The sequence below is a fragment of the Haemaphysalis longicornis genome, unplaced genomic scaffold (genome assembly GCF_048455015.1).
Source record: "Haemaphysalis longicornis isolate Haplotype H1 unplaced genomic scaffold, Haemaphysalis longicornis Haplotype H1 scaffold_12, whole genome shotgun sequence".
In the NCBI taxonomy this organism is placed as follows: Eukaryota; Metazoa; Arthropoda; class Arachnida; order Ixodida; family Ixodidae; genus Haemaphysalis; species Haemaphysalis longicornis.
The window spans coordinates 103231520-103248675 of record NW_027526225.1 but is presented as its reverse complement, the minus strand read 5'-3'; the positions used below and the strand labels follow the sequence as shown (position 1 = coordinate 103248675).

Below are 17156 nucleotides of genomic sequence, written 5' to 3'. Positions count from 1 at the left end.
AGAGGTGGGGGCGAAAATAGCGCCACCATGTTGACAACACATGCCAACCAGGCCACCATGCCAAGGGGTCATTCTATTCACCCTTGTATTGTGAACCTGTAACTTTGGTCTTTAGTCTTAGAAAGTAGAGTTTTTTCTTTGGGTAGAATGAAATACATAGCAGTATATCTTGTATACAGCAGGGTGTAAAAGATGCATGGGTACAGGGATATTAGGACACTAAAACACAATGGAATGTATTTTAGCAAAATTAGGTGACACTGTGCTGTAGTCAAGAAAACATTGAGCCACTGCCCTGGTAAGTGTGGCTAATTGCAGCATGCTGATTCAATTCATGATCGCTGACGAGATACAGTATTTAAAACACTGATTTTTTCTGTTCAGTTTAAATTACTTGTGCAAGTTATAATCTGTGCACGGCAATTGTCGAGGCTGCTCATTATCTTAATAACAAGAAGGGTCAGACTTAAATTCAAGGTTCCAACAGCGTTAGAGCACCCGACCATGGTGGCGGTCAGGCCAGCGCTGCAGCAGAGGGTGCTAAGAATCTCTGGCTCTGGACAGGACGCCTTTAGAACGTGACCCTGGCAACGTTCAGCACACGCACCTTCTCGAATGAGAGAAGCTTAGCTGTAGCTTTAGAGGAGCTCCCGGACATTAAGTTGGATATTATAAGTTATAAGAACAAAAGACGGCTTCATGGAGTTTACTAGCGGGCATATTGTGTGCTACAGTGGACCCCAAGAGAAGAAAGAACACCGGGTGGGATTTTCTATACACAAAGAAATTACAGGAAACGTGGAAAAATTCTTCAGCATTAGTGAGAGAGTCGCCGCCGTTGTGACCAAGTTAAGTAAGCGTTACAGGCTAAAGATAGTACAGGCCTATGCACCAACAACTAGTTACGAGGATGAAGCTGTAGACATTTTCTCCGAGAACTTGGAATCACCAATGAAAAAGAGAACAACACTGTTCACGATTGTGATGGGGCACTTTCACTCAAAAGTCGGTTAGAATAAAAGAGAGAAAGGTGAGTGAGTAACTTTGTAATAGACAATCGCAACAGTCGAGGAGATACACTGGTGGGATTTGCATAGAGGCACGACCTGAGTGTAATGGACAGTCTACCGTAAATGAAGGAATAGGAAATGAACACGGAAAAGCCTTGAAGGTGCAACAAAAAACAAAATTGACTTTATTATAAGGGACAACCCCGATACTGTGCAACACATAGAGGTGCGAGAAAAGGCTTGATGCAGCGATCATAGAGGGGTTAGATGCAAAGTAATGCTTAATCTCAAAACTGAAAAAAGGAAACTCGTGAAACGTAACAAACCAAGCATGAATTTAGTCAGTGAAATGACATGAATATAGAATAACCCGTCAAAACCCATTCGTGCTTCGAAACGAGGAGAACAAGGATAGTGTTGACAGGCTAAATGACAACCTTACAATTAAATGACAACTTAGACGAGATACTAAAAGTAGCAGAGCGATTCTACACCAGACTGCATGCCAGCGGCGTTACATCAGAGGAAACTACTGAGAGTACAAGCTTAACTTGCAAATTCACACTAGTTACGAAAGAGGAAGTTGGAAAGGCTCTCAAGGACTTGGTAAGCGGAAAACCTGCAGGTAATGACGACAAAACGAAATTGTTATGAAAAGGTCGATAAATTATTTTCAGTATGCTTAGGTTCATTAAAGGGGCCCATAGCCTGGAAAAATGCCAACACAGTTACGATTCACAAGAAGGGAGATACCAAAGATCTTAAAAATGACAGACCCATAATCGTACTCTCGGTTGTATACAAACCATTTACCAAAGTAATGTAGTTAATTGCATAAGTCACAGCACCGGTTTCAGGCAGCCTAGAGGGCAGGCTGGACTAAGGAAAGGGTACTCAACTATGGATAACATCCATGTTGTCAAGCAAGTGATAGAAAAATCCGCAGAGTACACTAAACCCCTTTGCAAGGCATTCATAGTTTACGAGAAAGCACTTGATTCCGTTCTCACCGAAGCCGTGCTAAAAAGCATTAAAGGAGCAGGGGATAGAAGAGACCTACATAAGACTTCTAGGGGACATCTATAAGGAATGCACGGGCAGGATAACGCTCCACAAGCAAAGCGATAAGTTGCCGACCCAAAAGGGTGTAACACAATGAGACACCATCTCGCCAAATAAAACTGTTCAGAACATGTCTAGAGGGGATATTCAGAACGCTTAAGTGGGAAAACATAGGATTAAGGATAAAGAGGGACAACTTGAGCCATTTGGAGTTTGCGAACGACATAGTATTGCTGAGTGAGACTGCCAGAATAATGCAAACAGTGCTTGAGGAACTACAATCAGAAGGCACGGCCGTGGGGCTAAAAATAAATACGGTTAAATGTAAAGAAATGAGGACTTCGGCTGGCCATGTAGTGAGGCGAACCGACAACCGGGGAACAATTAGGGCAACAGAGTGAATACCAAGAGATGGGTCTAGAAGAAAGAGAAGTCCAGTAATCTATTGGAGGGATGAAAAAGAGAAATTCGGGGGTGAACTGTGGACTCGAGCAGCGCAGGACAGGCGCGGTTGGAGTTCAAGGAGGGAGGAATTCGTCCAGCACTGGGACTGAGTATTCTGATGATGATGAATATGGGTCAGTCACATTTCGAATAAAGGGAATTTATGGGAACAATCTCTTACGGTGCACTTAGTGGAGGTGACATAATACAAAAACATAATGCTCTTGTGATTTGCATACCCGGCATGCGCAGTGACCCTATCAATCTGCAATTCTGCTGTTTATACAACTAGTTTATTGACCGTTGATGTTCCGATTGGGGAAATTTTTATTCAGTGGACATGCCTAGTTTGAATAGGCATATTGTACAAACCCAGGATTGTACAAGTAGGAACGTACAACATATGGGGAAATCATATAAATGGTATACGTCCATCGTGCAGCCTAACAAAAGCTGTAATCGCAGATGTGCCCAACTGGCAGATTTAACAATAAAGCACGCTTAGTACTCATTAACAAATATCATGTAAAATTATTTGTCAGGAAATTTAAATGCCTTACAGGGCGTGTGCTCGAGACGTTAATAGGCTCTATGTAGTGTCACTAAATAAAGGCTTAGCTTATTTAGTCGCTCTAGCTCGCCCCGATAAGACAAACTTTTTGTCGATTTGATTCAGCAAATGCTGTATCGGTATGAGTAAGATGTGGAGGCCGTTTTTCTTGCATTATTTGAACACAAAAGAGCTTTTTGCTAAATGATTAAATTTTATGGAAAATGACTTCGTAGATACATTTATTTTAGTAGAAGAAGGAGCAATCTATGGTAATGAAGAAAATTAGAAAACAAGTGTAACTAGTAGCATACATGAACGGAACTCCGTTGGTGTTCTTGGTAGCAAAGTCAAGCTGAACCGTTGGTATGGGCCACAGGTGTCGATAAAGTGACATTTGCAAATTAGTTTTTTCAGGAAAAAATGAATGAGAGCAAACGATTAAACAAAACGGTGCAAGAAGGTCACTTCAAAACGCACAAGAAATTGCCATCAGCCAGCAAACTACTAGCTGCTGCTGCCAGGTATCCCCCTTTGGTTTCCATGTTAGGTCGTATATATAAATTAATGCACTCAAGGGAATGCACTGTGAAAACGTGTGGTAGGAGCTAGCTCATGAACTCGTCATGTTATGGTGCATAGCTGATTCCCAAGGTATGTTAGAGATTTTGGCATGGTGGCTCATAACCTCCCTCGAGTCTCTAGCACTTTTTCAAAAATGCGACCTTTGTGCATCGAACACTTTTTTGTGTGTTAGATTTTTTGTGTTTTTGTGTGTAATAGTTGCGGGACTCTTAGAGTTTTTGTGTTTTGGGGCGTCAGAGTTGCATGCGTCTTCTTTCAGCTTCCACGCATGTCAGAATGGCAGTGCGATTATGTGAGCACTGAGGTCAGAGTCAATGACGGTGAACCCAACGTCACGGCAGCTACCCAACAGACTTTTCCAACCACACCATTTACGGCCTACCGCATTCAAGCCCGCCTCGTTGCACAAGGGGGAAAGTACGGTCCTTCCTCAGACCCCTTTAACTTCACCACTGCAGAAGCAGGTAAGAACTCTTAGCAAATTCAAGTGCTCTGTCAGTTGTGTATTACCAGGCTGGGATTTCGGATTTCCCGTTGCGTTTGTCACTTTTCGTGTTCAGTATCTCAGGGTAACCCGGTAAGTTCCTTATTGAGTGGGGCTGTGGAACATGTAAGGTTTCTAAAGTTATCAGAAAAGAAGTTTTGAATCTGAAAGGATCTCATTCTTTGTGATATTCTTGGATCTATTAAAAAATAAAACTTGTTACCGTGCGAGACGGAACTGAAACAAATGCCAGGGTAAAAGTCATGCAAAGCCTGCTTCTCCCTGTTATATAGAATTGTCTTCATCATTTCCCATTTTTCCTGGTTCACAACTATTAACAACGACGTAGGTAATCCTCGTAAGTTTACCTACTCGTAAGTAATCCTACTCAGTGGAATGACGGTGAATAGAACCGTGGCCGATGAGATGGTGGTTTAATGGGCGAACACTTTTGCACAAGCACAGGGTGGCTATGAACACTTCGTCTACCATCTTCAAAATTGGGTGACCATGCCATAGGGCTTCAGAGACCACTTTTGTACTTCTTGCAGCAATATTTTATGAAGGTAACCGAAGGTTAATTTTAATGTTATTTTGTAGCAACAAATGTTTTTTAGAACAGCGGGAAGCAGCAGATAACTGTGGATTCTTTTGGACTGAAATTTTTTATCGCGTCACTGGTGGCAAAAGAGCTTATTGAACCATTTAAACTTTAAGTAAATTAGGGAAAACTTGCACCAAGGTTTGTATGCAGAGCTTATATCGTTTATGAAAAGAAGCGAAATAGGGGATGCATTTCCTTTCAAAGCTTCTCAACAGGAGCAATAAGAGGCATTGCCCGGCAAGGTACAAAAGTTAGCTTTTCCACCAACAAAAGGCTCCCTGCACCCAGAGATGACGCTGCCCGTCTAATAGATGTCTTCTAATTATTCATAGCAGCTCGCTAGGCAGCCAAACGATGCATCCCCATAACGTTAGGCCCTCTTGCCGGCTCGTCACCGCTGAGGAGGGTTTGTTGCCTGTGGATTTCTTCTATTTGAGCTCCCTGAAAACGCTTTAGTATTGATGGGGCTGCTGTAAGGTGTAATAAAATCAGAAACTTTTTAAATAATAGAATAACCGCACTTGTGCTGCTACTGCAGGTGAGGCGATATTCAATATGGCTTGCAGTCTACTTGATTCTCCTAGTTGGGATGAATTTGAAAAAAATCATCCCAGCTTTACCGTTGGCGTGCCAACTCTCGCTGGAACTACCGACAGGTGGCTTCTTCTTCTGGCAGCGCGTAAATTGACCCGTTTTCCAGCCGCTCAAGAAACGACCACCAAGCGCACTCGTCGATAGACCGTTCCAACGAGGGCGCCGCCATATTACGCGCGCAGCGCCCTCTGGTAGCGAGCCGATTTGCTGGCATTGGCGTTTGCTCCGCAGCACATGGGCGCCAGTGGCGGATCGGTGAATTATTGTAGCGCGTTGTACGTTCTTTTCTGTAATATACTGTAAATGATAAAGTTGTTGCGTATAACCAGTTTAAGCGATCTGGCTTAAACTGGCAGCTTTTAAATGCAGAGCATTTCAGTAACTCACGATGTCACCCGCGTTGACGTCCGTAGTCCGCACCGTCGTTGTCCCTATATAAAAAAAATACTATCCGGCGCTCGGTTTCGATCCCTCGACCCTGCGGGCGGAACGCAATGTACATGGTGCTCTACCCACTGCGCCACAAAGCCGACACAGAATGGGACGCTACGAACGCGCCTTATATCGTTGACTCATTCAAATTACTGCTGACGAGTGCTCTCTCGTCAGCAGTTGCCACAAGTGCAACAACATTAACGTAACGCAAACTACTTAACGTCGTGCGCCCCCGGAAATGCTCTGCATTTCATCGTGCCCCTCGCGAGGGGGATGTTTTCCTACTACAAGCGGCCACCACACGTCTCATTCTTCAAGCAGCAAGTAGAGCCACCTTTGTAAGCTGGCAATAAATGTCCAAGATGGCCGCCGCTCTTGCATAAGCGAAAATCGTTTTTATTTTTGGGTCGCGGTGGAGCTGAAATTCGCCTTGAGGTACTGTGGTCCACGGTGGGTAAGCGATGCCTTGTCGGAAATACGTTTGCAATACTTTTCATAATTTTTTTGTTTACATGTGTGTGTCCGGGACCCCTTTAACGGGTATTTTGACCGCTTTACTGCAAAAACGGATCTTTGCTGAAACGATCTAACCGTGATACGCTCGGCGCCCATGGGCAACAAGCAGAAGCGCGTGTCAGTGTAACAGGCTTCTAGTTTCATACCCCTGCAGGGTTTATACAGGTTGTTTTGGGTGAACTTAGTAAGTATTTGGCATATTACATAGTCTGTATTAAATTTTATCGATATATCAACTCCTCACCCTCAGCCACCACTGCCGCCAACTATAAACAAAACTTCCTCTCTCTAGAATTTTAAACTGCTCTGCAGCACAATTTAGCGTGCCACTAATGTACAACATAAATAAAATAAACAACACAGCTCCTGGAAAACCTCATATAAGGACTTATTTAGCGTCCGCCATTGGGAAGCCAGATAAGCGTTCGTTTTGCGTTGCCTATAGTTTGATGTTGCCGGCAAAGAGACATCACATTTGGGTAATATACCGAACTCTTGGCTGTAGTGAGTGAGTGAGTGAGTGAACAACTTTAATTTGCCTGAGTCGGGATGGGTGAAGAAGGAGGGTGGAATCCCCTTTAGTAGCCCCCCTTCCATACCCAGTTTGGCTGGGGAAAAGGATCCTAGGGAGGTAGTAGTCACTGTGAAAATCGCCAAGGCCAGCCCTGACTCTTAGCTCGGTATGCCGCAATGTGACTGCAGCAACGTTGGAGATGAACCTAATACCATCCGCGGCACAGGCAAGTTTCAGTGACCCCTTTTAGTTTCGAATGAAGGTATAAAATTTTCTGCCACTACTCCAAAATAGGTGTACAGCAGAGCTCAGCAGAACAAAATTGCCAAAATATTTTGTGTTGAAGCACGCAAGCAAGTCACAAGCTGCTCCTCTGGCTCATTTGCTAGCAACATTTTACTAAAATAATGGGTAAATTAGTGGTAAACCCACCCACACGCGTCATACCTACAAAGCGTAGTCAAGGCAAAGGAGCGGCCGCGCGAGGCCTGCCTTGATCGCTGCGCACACTGCAGACAGGGAGAAAGGCGACCCACGCACCGCGACCGCTGAGTGCGAGGATATGCTTATCTCTTCCTCGATGGAACGGTATATATTTGCGCGCTCCTCCCAACCATTTGTTGCGCACGTGCACTCCAATTGGCGGACTCTTCTCCTCCTCTCCTTGGTTCCACCCATCCGATCTGTGCTTCGCACCGTGCTCTCCCCACAGCTACCACAGCTCGTTACCACAGCTCGTCTAGTGAAAGCCTCGACCAAGAACAGCTTGGCTGTTCAAAAAAATCTGCACTACATACAAGGCTTTGTACAACAAACATGGTCAAATGCTGACTGTGAACCTAATATAATCCTGCGAACTGAAAAGTGAAAAACGGGAGGTCTTCGCTTCACTTTGAGCAGCATTGAGGTGCCATGCTGGAAGCTGTACATGATGTTTGGTAGAGAAGGAACGACGTAGTCTTTGTAGGAATGAAATGATGAATCATATTACAGTGCCGCTATTCGCTGTTGGAAGGATTAAGAGCTTAAGCCGCACCATGATCCCAATTTCCAGTAATGCTTCCAGCATTAAGAAAAGAAAGTACAGGTAACTCCACAATAGATTCTTTTCCTGGAAAAATGAGCTTCGGAGCCCCGTCAGTGATTGTGTTGATTAAATTAGGTTTTTTTTGTGTTGCGCCGTTTTCTCAGAGCTGCTTTTATTATACCCATTATTTGCTCGTGACATTCTTGCGCTGCTGAAAACTTTTTTTTTCCAGTGCCCGAGGCCCCACCACGCCTCGATGCACCTCAAGTAGGCGATAGGTGGGCACTGGTGTCGTGGAAGGAACCCGATTGCCAATTGGCTAATGGCGTCATCACCGGCTACCGACTCGTACGCTCGTCCACAGCCATTTGGGAGCCGAGAGCCGTCCCATCAGAGGTGGCCACAAACAACGTGACCATGAATGACCTCACGCCGTTCACCGAATACACAGTCACCATTTCTGCCAAGAACAGTGTTGGCACTGGACCGGGCGCCAACGTCACATTCACGACTTTGCCTGCTGGTATGTTTAGGAGCGGTATTCCTTTAAACCAGGTTTAGCGTGCATTTTGGGAAACTTTCTTGGTGTTCACACCTCATATTGTGGGTTAGAGGTTTTGAGGCCTCGTGTTGCCGACACACTTAATATCCACGGTTTCACGCAAAAACGTGCCACACGGGTCATTCATCACATATGGAAATCTTATAGCATCAGCTGTCAGTGGTCGATTGCTGCGATCCTGGTGTGAAATGTTTCATAATCATGTTGATGCCTGGCTTAGATGGGTATACCCCGTGCACGCACACATCCATATTTTTCAATGGCAAACGCCAACCGCGGTGGCTCAGTGAATGAGGCATTGCGCTGCTAAGTGAAATGACAGGGGTTTGATTCCCAGTCGCTGCAGCCTCTTTTCAGACGAAGGAGAAAACAAAAACGCCCATATCGAGATTTCAGCCGTGGCCAAAATTAATCCGGAGAGTGGCGTACACAAAGGGGGGCCCAAGGGGCTGCGGCCCCCTGCGAAATGTTTAGTTAGGGGGGTTGATAAATAGAGCACTTATTCCGCCTAAAATCTAATAACGAATAGTGATAATTACTTTTCTGCCGCAAGTGACGCACTCATGAAATTTCTGGAAATTCGACGTTTGCTCCAACCCAACCATCAGCCATTTCCCAATGGCTCTGAAAGAATATACATGTTCGGAAGGGTAACTAGAGCTCGCCCCATAGACTCCTGTTTTGTTTTGATGTTTTGATTTATTTATGTTTTGTTTTTGTTTGCTTTTCAATTCTCTCCCTCGGTTATTTTTTTTTGGGCGGGGGAGGTGTCCGGCCCCTTCCAATGCAAAATGCTGCGCCCGCCACTCATCCGGAGCCTCCACCATGGTGCACCTTATTTTCCAGGGGTAGCTTCGGTGCGTTAAACCACCAAAATTTAAGTTTGTTTTGTTTTGTAATGAAAAAGTGGGATGTCAATGCCTTACTTGTATGTCTTAGATCCTTTTGACTCGATCAGCTACAATTACAAAAGCTGTAACCATCAAACAACCAATAGTTTCAGTCAATAATACCTAACATTTTCTCTCTTATTTTTCGAGTAGATTTTTTTTAATGTACAAGGACACTAAGTGTTACTCTAACTTGCTCGTGTAAGGAAGTTTCGGAGTGTTTATTAGTGGAACATTTAATGAACAGTGTGAGGAAGTACTGTATAGCATTGCTAACAACAAACAGCAGCCGTGCTTCTTTGCACAATGCGACACATAATAATTTTGCCTAATAATAATCGTAGAACACCCCATACTGCACCGCAATCTCAACTAGAATTACGTATTTATCACAATAAATGAAATTTGCCACATAGGTAATCGCTACTTTAAAAGGGACACTGAAATGATTTGTAAACATTGTGGAATTACTTCCGAAAATTGTAGTCCGGAGTCTCTAGGCCATGTTTCGACCACTCTCGCTGCGGTTACGCGGCTCTATTGAGTGGAAAAATCAATTCGAAATGCTGCCCTTTTCTCCGCATCCTCCTTGCCAATTTCTATGATGTTTCGTATGACGGCAAAACAAGATGGCTTGTCTTGGTGGCGCTACTGCCCGGCTCACCGACCCTCCGACAGAATCAGTCCGCCCAGCGTTTATTCGGTCCGCAGCTGGCGGGCCGTAGCAATTCATTCGCTCAGTTCAAACTGAGCCACGGCGCGCTTGTGCCTGGAAGAACGTGCTTTTAGTTTGTTAGTTTGTAGACTGCATCAAGCTCGAAGTCAAAGTCGCTCCACACAGGCGCACATGCGACGCTTCGATGGCTGGTAGGCTACTAGAAAGTTCTAAGGCCAATTGCCGGCGGAAGAAGAGTCAGTGAAGTTAATATAGGTAATAGAGAAATAAATTTTACCGGAACTTTTACTGTACAGCGTACAAACAGGTTTCAACAAGCACTTTTTGCGCTGGGCGAACTAGCACAGCTGTCAGCAGCACGACCACACATCTGCGAGCGCCTTTTCCTGTAAGCAATGAAGTCCATATAGATGAGATATTGTGGGAATGCGGGTGACACTTACTACACGAGCGCTATACAAGAAATAGTCATCTAAGCTGCTTGAAATGCGAAAACTGAATGTGAAAATGTGGTTGATCGTTCTTTCATGGGAATCGGTAAAAGCCAAAAATGAAATGGGCCTTCACAGGAGCATTGGAATGTTTATTGTGGATCGATATGAATTGCACATCACGATATTTCGTCGGTATGGCACCGTTAGACGCATCAACATTAGACACTGGATTACACGAGCCGGATCATTGCGTAACTCCGATTGAAACCCCAGGCCCTCGCACACTGTGTGAACGAAACCGAACGGGTTGTCAGCGAATCGTTTGGTGAAGTCACGGTCCGCTACATGATTTGCGGGTCGGAAGCTGTCTTGTGAGTGCGCTTGGCAGGCGACATCCTGCTGGCGAGCGACGTCCTGCTGGCGGGTCGCTTCGGCAAAGGTTCGGCATAGGTGCATTGGTCCTGCCCCGTGGCGTGTACGCCAGACGCTTGCATTCAAACGAGCTCAGCTTGTGGAACGCCGCCGGTGATCCACACAGGCAGCGGACGGTTAAACACAGCAGTTTTCGCAGCTATACGCTGCCCTTTGAGGCAGCAACTATTGGCGCTCATTAGCGTCATGACGCACTACTTCCATTCACCTCTCCAAGATGGCAGCACAGTCTTAATGAAAAAGTTAGAGGGAAGGTCATAAGTCGGCACAGCATATCACACTTCTCGTTGAGGCCAGAGTGATCGTGGGCCGGAATCCTGGGGCCGCCGCGCCAATTGAACTTATTCTGGGCATGTTATTTTCGTGATAGATATGACGTCGGTGAGGTTTGTGTACCCCGGTATAAAACACTTTCGTGCTGAAATGTGAACTGGCTCTAAATTGTATACTTTATATTTCCGCCCCTGGCATCACTGGCTTATGGCGGAGTGGTCTGGAGTGCTGTAAGCATATTGTTTCGCAAGCCGCAAGTTGTAATCCCCGATAGTGCTTTTTTAAAGTTGATGTATTTGTTTTTGGGCAGTGTTTTCTATACTGCATTCTCCATTCTTGCTCTGTAATGCTCACTGCTCTGCGATCAAGTTCGCAGAACGCGTGCATACTGACACTGGCGCACTGGCGAGTTCTGGTTGGCGTGCTGTTGCCAGAAGCGCCGACTGCTTGTGGGCAGTGGGCATATTCTGGAATCAGCAGACCCTTGACCTGGTGTAAACACGCTTTTTTACGATACAGGCATGAGCCAGGCAAGCTCCAAAGATGGGGGGAAAACGCATCGCATTTGAGCGTCTGCGGTGACGTGGAGGCCGTTCATCCACTGCATACATCTAGGCTAGTGATTGGTACGATTCCAAGCTGTGCTGTTAGGCTTATCTGACGCATTTTATCTGACGAGCTTATCTGACGACAACATGGCAGAAGCGCGGTATATCGATTACTGAGATGTCAAGAATGTCTATCCAACGATTAGGTCGGATGCATGCCAAGCACGTTGTTTTACAGAACCGAAACCAAAACTGGTTTGAATTCTAATCTTGGAAATCGTCCAAACACGCAGCACCTTTTACTGACACCACTGCTGTTGGTGCGGCCGCCGCATACCGCGCGTAGCAGTTTTTTTTTTTCAGGTTTTATAAAATAAACACCGCCTTATCACCCGGATGAACGATTAAAAGTGTGTTTATTTGAGCCAGTCTACGTAGTGCAAGCGAAAATGGGAGCTTGACAAATTTACTTCAGTGAGCCTTTAAGGCCACAAACAGTCATTGTTGCGGTTATTGCAGTTGTCTGGGCAGGAATATGGCATTTGTAGGGGTTAGTTGGTGCTGCAGAGCTGGAGTGGAGAACGCCTAAACTTTGACTAGCAGAACGAGGACGAGAAAGACTACAAAACAGGATGAAGCGCAAACGAAGCGCAATGTTCTTTTTTCTGTTTGTAGACTTTCTCGTCCTTGATCTACTAGTCAAAGTTTAAGCACTCTACACTCCAAGAATATGGCCTCTGCTGTAAAAGAGTAAGCAAGAATTCATGTGTGATTTAATAGAATTTGAACGCGGGCCTGTGTGGTAGAAGCGCACTCTGTCATTTCTGCATATTGGAAGTGGTGAAACCAATGTCGTCGCTCCTTTCTATGTGAGACATACCCACTTGCGGACTTGGCAAGGAATCGGGAGCTTTGAGGGGCTATGTGCGTGCTTCACAAAATTCACAAAACTTTGAAGTGGAGGCGTAACAGTTGTAGAATAGTGAATGACATCTTGACGTGATTTGCATGTGACTAGACGAGGTCCACACCAGCCACGCTCAACCCTGATTCTAGGGAAGCTGCGCGTGTTGTGTGCCAGTCTGCTTGCTGACATGATTCAAACCGTAAGACGGACAAGGGAAAGGGAAGAAAGATACATAACGGTGGGGGAGATCTAGAAGATGTCAGCTGAAGTAGTTTGCAGCAAGAGCCAACGAAACGAAAGCAAAGACAGAGGCACAAATACAATGTAGCCGTAGAGAAGTTATTAATAAGGATAACCAAACTTTCACCTTTAATTAAAGCATGTGCCCGGAGGATTGTTTTGTTTCTTTACTTTTGCTTCCTGTGATTTCCATCTTTGTCCTTTTAAAACTTCTTCTCAATGTGAGAGATGGGATGACAAACCATGCGGAAGCGTATGGATCCACAGGACACAGGATTGGACCAGTAGTCTGCTCTCTCTGCATTGTTTTCTCTCACCATGCACCGAGTAATAGTGCCTCAATTGTCTGAACCGACTTTTTCTGTCCTTCCCAGCGCCTCCACCTCCGACCAACCTGACCGTCTACAATGCCAGCAGCCAACAGCTGCTCGTCAGCTGGCTGCCACCGCACCCGCCCAATGGTGAACTCAAGCGTTACGTCGTCCGCGTCAAACCGGTCGAAGAGGACGTGTTTCCCACAAACTTCACTCTAACGCCAGGGAACGCTAGTTGTGACAGCGAAGTCCGGGCCGGTCACCACTGCGCCGTCCTGTCTCCCTTGCTTCCCAACAAGGCATACCAAGTGCTTGTAAGAGCTTAACAGGGACTTGTATTGGGGCTAATTGTTACGCTCTTGAAGGGTCAGGGGGAAAATGATTTTGACGTGCAAACTTGTTTTCCCCGCCTAGTTTAGGTTTGCTCAACAGAAAATTAAGAGTAACAGATGAATGAACGTAGACAAGAAATGCTAGTTGACACCCACTTGACACCCACTTCAGATGTCAAGGTTTCGGGACCTTCATTTTACAATAAAGTAATAATTGTTTATTTAGTTATTTGACTTTTACAAAGTTGAACTTCATAAAATGATTTTAGCTTTTATGAGATGGTTTGTTTGAGTGAATGAGAGCAAAAAGAGCAGATGCTACTGAAAAGCGCCCACGTTTTTCCTCCGGAAACTTCCTCAAAAGTACTCATGATTGGAGTGCTTGCTGAAGGCCGAAAGGGTAAATGGCATTCAAACTGAAATGTGTTCTATTCCTCTTACACACCTTCCAATAAAGGTAACGGCCAAGAATATGGGTGTGCTGCCATGGAGCGAACGCAGCAATATGATAACAGCCAAAACACCAGAGTCAAGTAAGTGACTGTGGCTTGTTCCACTCATTGTTAACATGTGCTCTTGAGGCAGTCTTCAAATGAAAGGTTTCAAATATTTGACCACGTGCTGCCACTTTTCCGGAGAACTTCTAGGATGTTGTGAAGGAAGGGTACTAGTGCAGGATGTGTACACGTGGCAGGGGGTTGTATGTTCGTTCACACGGGAACAATTTTGTAGCAAAGCTACACTACGCCATCTCTGGCAGTCTTCGCGCAGTGACCAGTTTTGACCTTGAGATCTAGAGATTAAACCATACCCCCATTCGCAAGCGCCCGGAACGGAGCAGCGGCCCGATGGTGGGGAGAGCTAGGCGGGACGGGAGAGACAGGCGAGGAGGGAATGGAGCCGTGTCGCCACCTGGCAGAGTAAGGCGAGGATGCCGCCGCCGCAGCGATAAGCGCGCGCCACAGAGGAAAGCCAAGAGGCCATGTGAAGCTCAGGGCTGTGTGCGATTAAGGAAGCTTTCGCTATCAATTAGGGTTAGCCAAAGCTAAACCACAGCATTTTTTTGTTATTACCAGTGCCAACGTGGTACATCGCACTTTAAACAGCACTTCGGAGCTGTGAGTGGGGTGCGTGACTGATTCGAGCGACACGCTGTGAGCCAATTCGGAGCACTATTCATTGCTCTCTCACGTAATGAGTCTTATTTTCGATAGAATTTCTCCCCAAACGTCTTTACCCAGAACACTGTATCTGCCCGGGGGTCTGAGAGTCAACATGGTGTAATGATATCGCATTCATGTCACTAAAACGCCCATTGTGAATTTGTCAATGAATTTATTTTGTGGTCATTGGAATTTCGAATAACCATGGAAAGCATCACGGGTCTAGTGGGAAAAGCACACAAAGGCTGTCGAGAGGCATCTACACATAGTGAGTTGACTGAAAAAAGTATACGTATTTTGAAGCCCCATCTCAGCAGCAGATGTATTGTGCACACCGAAAGAAAAATCAACATGGCATATTGTGAGAAGCATACGCTGTTCTCAAACAGTCGTATTTTTAATCGAATTCGCTGATCAGCTCAGCCACAATTTTGTGTTTTGCAACCTACAAAAGTACTAAGTAAAAACGGACTGGAAGACTGCAAAGATAATTGCGACAAGCTTGAAAATAAAAAATGAAACAAAGGCCCATGAAAACCATGGCAGGCAGTCATGTGTGAGATATTGGATAAATGGGGGAAATCATCATCATTGTAATCATTATCAGTCAGCTTGTGTACAGATAATACCATATATTGAGTGTATTCATTCTTGGAAATACAAGCAGCTCTTACGATATGTTATTTGCTTTTAAAAAAATGGCGCAAATTAATCTTTAGTACCGTACTGGAAATTCATAACTACTACTAGTTTTTTTTTCTATTGAAACTTAGTCTTAAAGAGGACATTTCAAATGACCAGTATTTAATGGGGAACTTTGATGCCTCTGGTGTAGTTTTTCCACACTGCGAGAAGAGTCGCGAGGAGTTAAGACGTGATCATATTGTGCCGGCATTTCTTGTCAAAACAAACGTGATTATTTCCGTGTTGCTATCCTTAGAACCTGGGCCACCGTCTCACGTTTATCAAAAGGGCCGACAGGAAACTGCCATCGTTGTCGCCTGGAAGGAGCCAAGTCTGTCCAACGGTGTCATTCGAGGCTACAAGGTGCGCACTTGAGGACTGACTTGCGTGTGCATTCTGCTTAGGCTATGGAGAGCCAGAGAAAGAAAAATAATTCTTTTGGACATTCTGCTTCGGTGAAAGAAAGAAAACATTTTTCGTGGCAGGAAAAGCTAGCTTCTTTAAGGCGGGTTTTTTTTGTAAGCCAACCTGTGAGCTGTGTTTCTATGGAACTCGAAAGCTTGATGTATATGGGCTTGCTAGAAAGCTGTTGTGCAAGGTTCTGTGGTAAATGCTCTCTCAAGATTCTCCTCTAACAAGTTAAAGCAAGCAGTGCGTGCAGACGATCATTTACACACTGTGGAAGCAAAGGACAGGAGCGCTTCTTTACACAACATTGGGTTCACGTCAAAGAACCTTAGGGAGTTCAAATCGATCCTCAGTTTTCTTGAACCTCAGCACACATCATAACCTTAGTATCGCTTCGGCACTTCAAATGCTCAGCTTTCCGGTTTTGTGTAACGCACTGCAATGAGCCCAGGTACTTGTGAGATCGCTGCCGCAATAGAAGGAGCAGTGTTCCAACTGCGTAACGTGGCATAGCATGCCTGTCACCTGATTGCATTGAAGTATGCGACGTTTCTTATGAACACCAATTCTTCTGTATGCCGGCATCGGCTAGTAACGTAATGATAGCGGGACTGCTTGCATGCACTCTACGCAGACCACAGTTAAGCATGGATGTAACAGAGTTGACAAAAGTTCGCAATTTTTTGTTACATCCAGGTTTTCGTTACATGTAGGTTTCTAGTGAAGTATCGCAGGAATGAAGCAGAAACAAAGCCAAAATGCTAAAAATCAGTGAAGGTGAACTCACCCTTCACAAATTTCTTCTATAGCGAAAAACAGCGTGAGTTGCGCCTGCTGCTTTCGCACGTGCTTAGGCACTACACGGCGCTCCAAATAAGCAAAGCCACTTACTCCCGTATTAGCGCAACATAACTTAAGTATCACATCTGCCGTTTGACACTTTTAACGCGTTACAAGAACCAAACTTATGCTGAAAGAGTGCCTTTTGCGAATGGGATGCTTTTTGCGGCACTCAAGATTGTTGAGAGAATGCGGCAGAATTCCTCTTTCTCGCCAGCAAAAACGGCATTTAAAATTGTGCGCTTTTTTGAAAAGGCACAACTTCTCGTTTTCTAGCAGCAGCACTCATCACCGAAGAAGCGATAGCAGAAATAGAAGAGGAGACGCACGACTGCACGCCGACAGGACGGCCTGGAACCTCAAAATTTAGGTGTGGAACTAAAACCGCAATCACACGTGGAAACGCACAGTAGTTGGCGGTGCGGGCAAAAAAACAGAAACGGGAATGGTAGTTGGTCTTGCTCGGTGGTGTGGTGTCAGGCTCCACAAGCAGAACCAAAAGTGACTGCTCCCTTAGCCGCGAGATGGTGCTGGCCCCTACGTTCATCGTTAGCGTCATGACGAATTTCGCATTTAGGCGATATTAGGCGTTTTCATTTCTTCTAGATATTTAAAGTAGTGCTAGTAT

The 17156-nt window shown here is 45.2% G+C and overlaps 1 protein-coding gene across 1 annotated transcript in view; it reads left to right on the top strand.

Moving 5' to 3' along the window:
• Positions 1 to 17156, top strand: part of LOC144161756 (receptor-type tyrosine-protein phosphatase kappa-like) — a 59469-nt gene that overhangs the window by 11744 nt on the left and 30569 nt on the right. The window contains exons 6-10 of the mRNA XM_077692359.1: positions 3911 to 4115; positions 8058 to 8348; positions 13162 to 13415; positions 13891 to 13966; positions 15537 to 15643. Coding sequence (XP_077548485.1) covers positions 3911 to 4115; positions 8058 to 8348; positions 13162 to 13415; positions 13891 to 13966; positions 15537 to 15643 — 933 coding nt within the window. The remainder of the gene's footprint in view (positions 1 to 3910; positions 4116 to 8057; positions 8349 to 13161; positions 13416 to 13890; positions 13967 to 15536; positions 15644 to 17156) is intronic.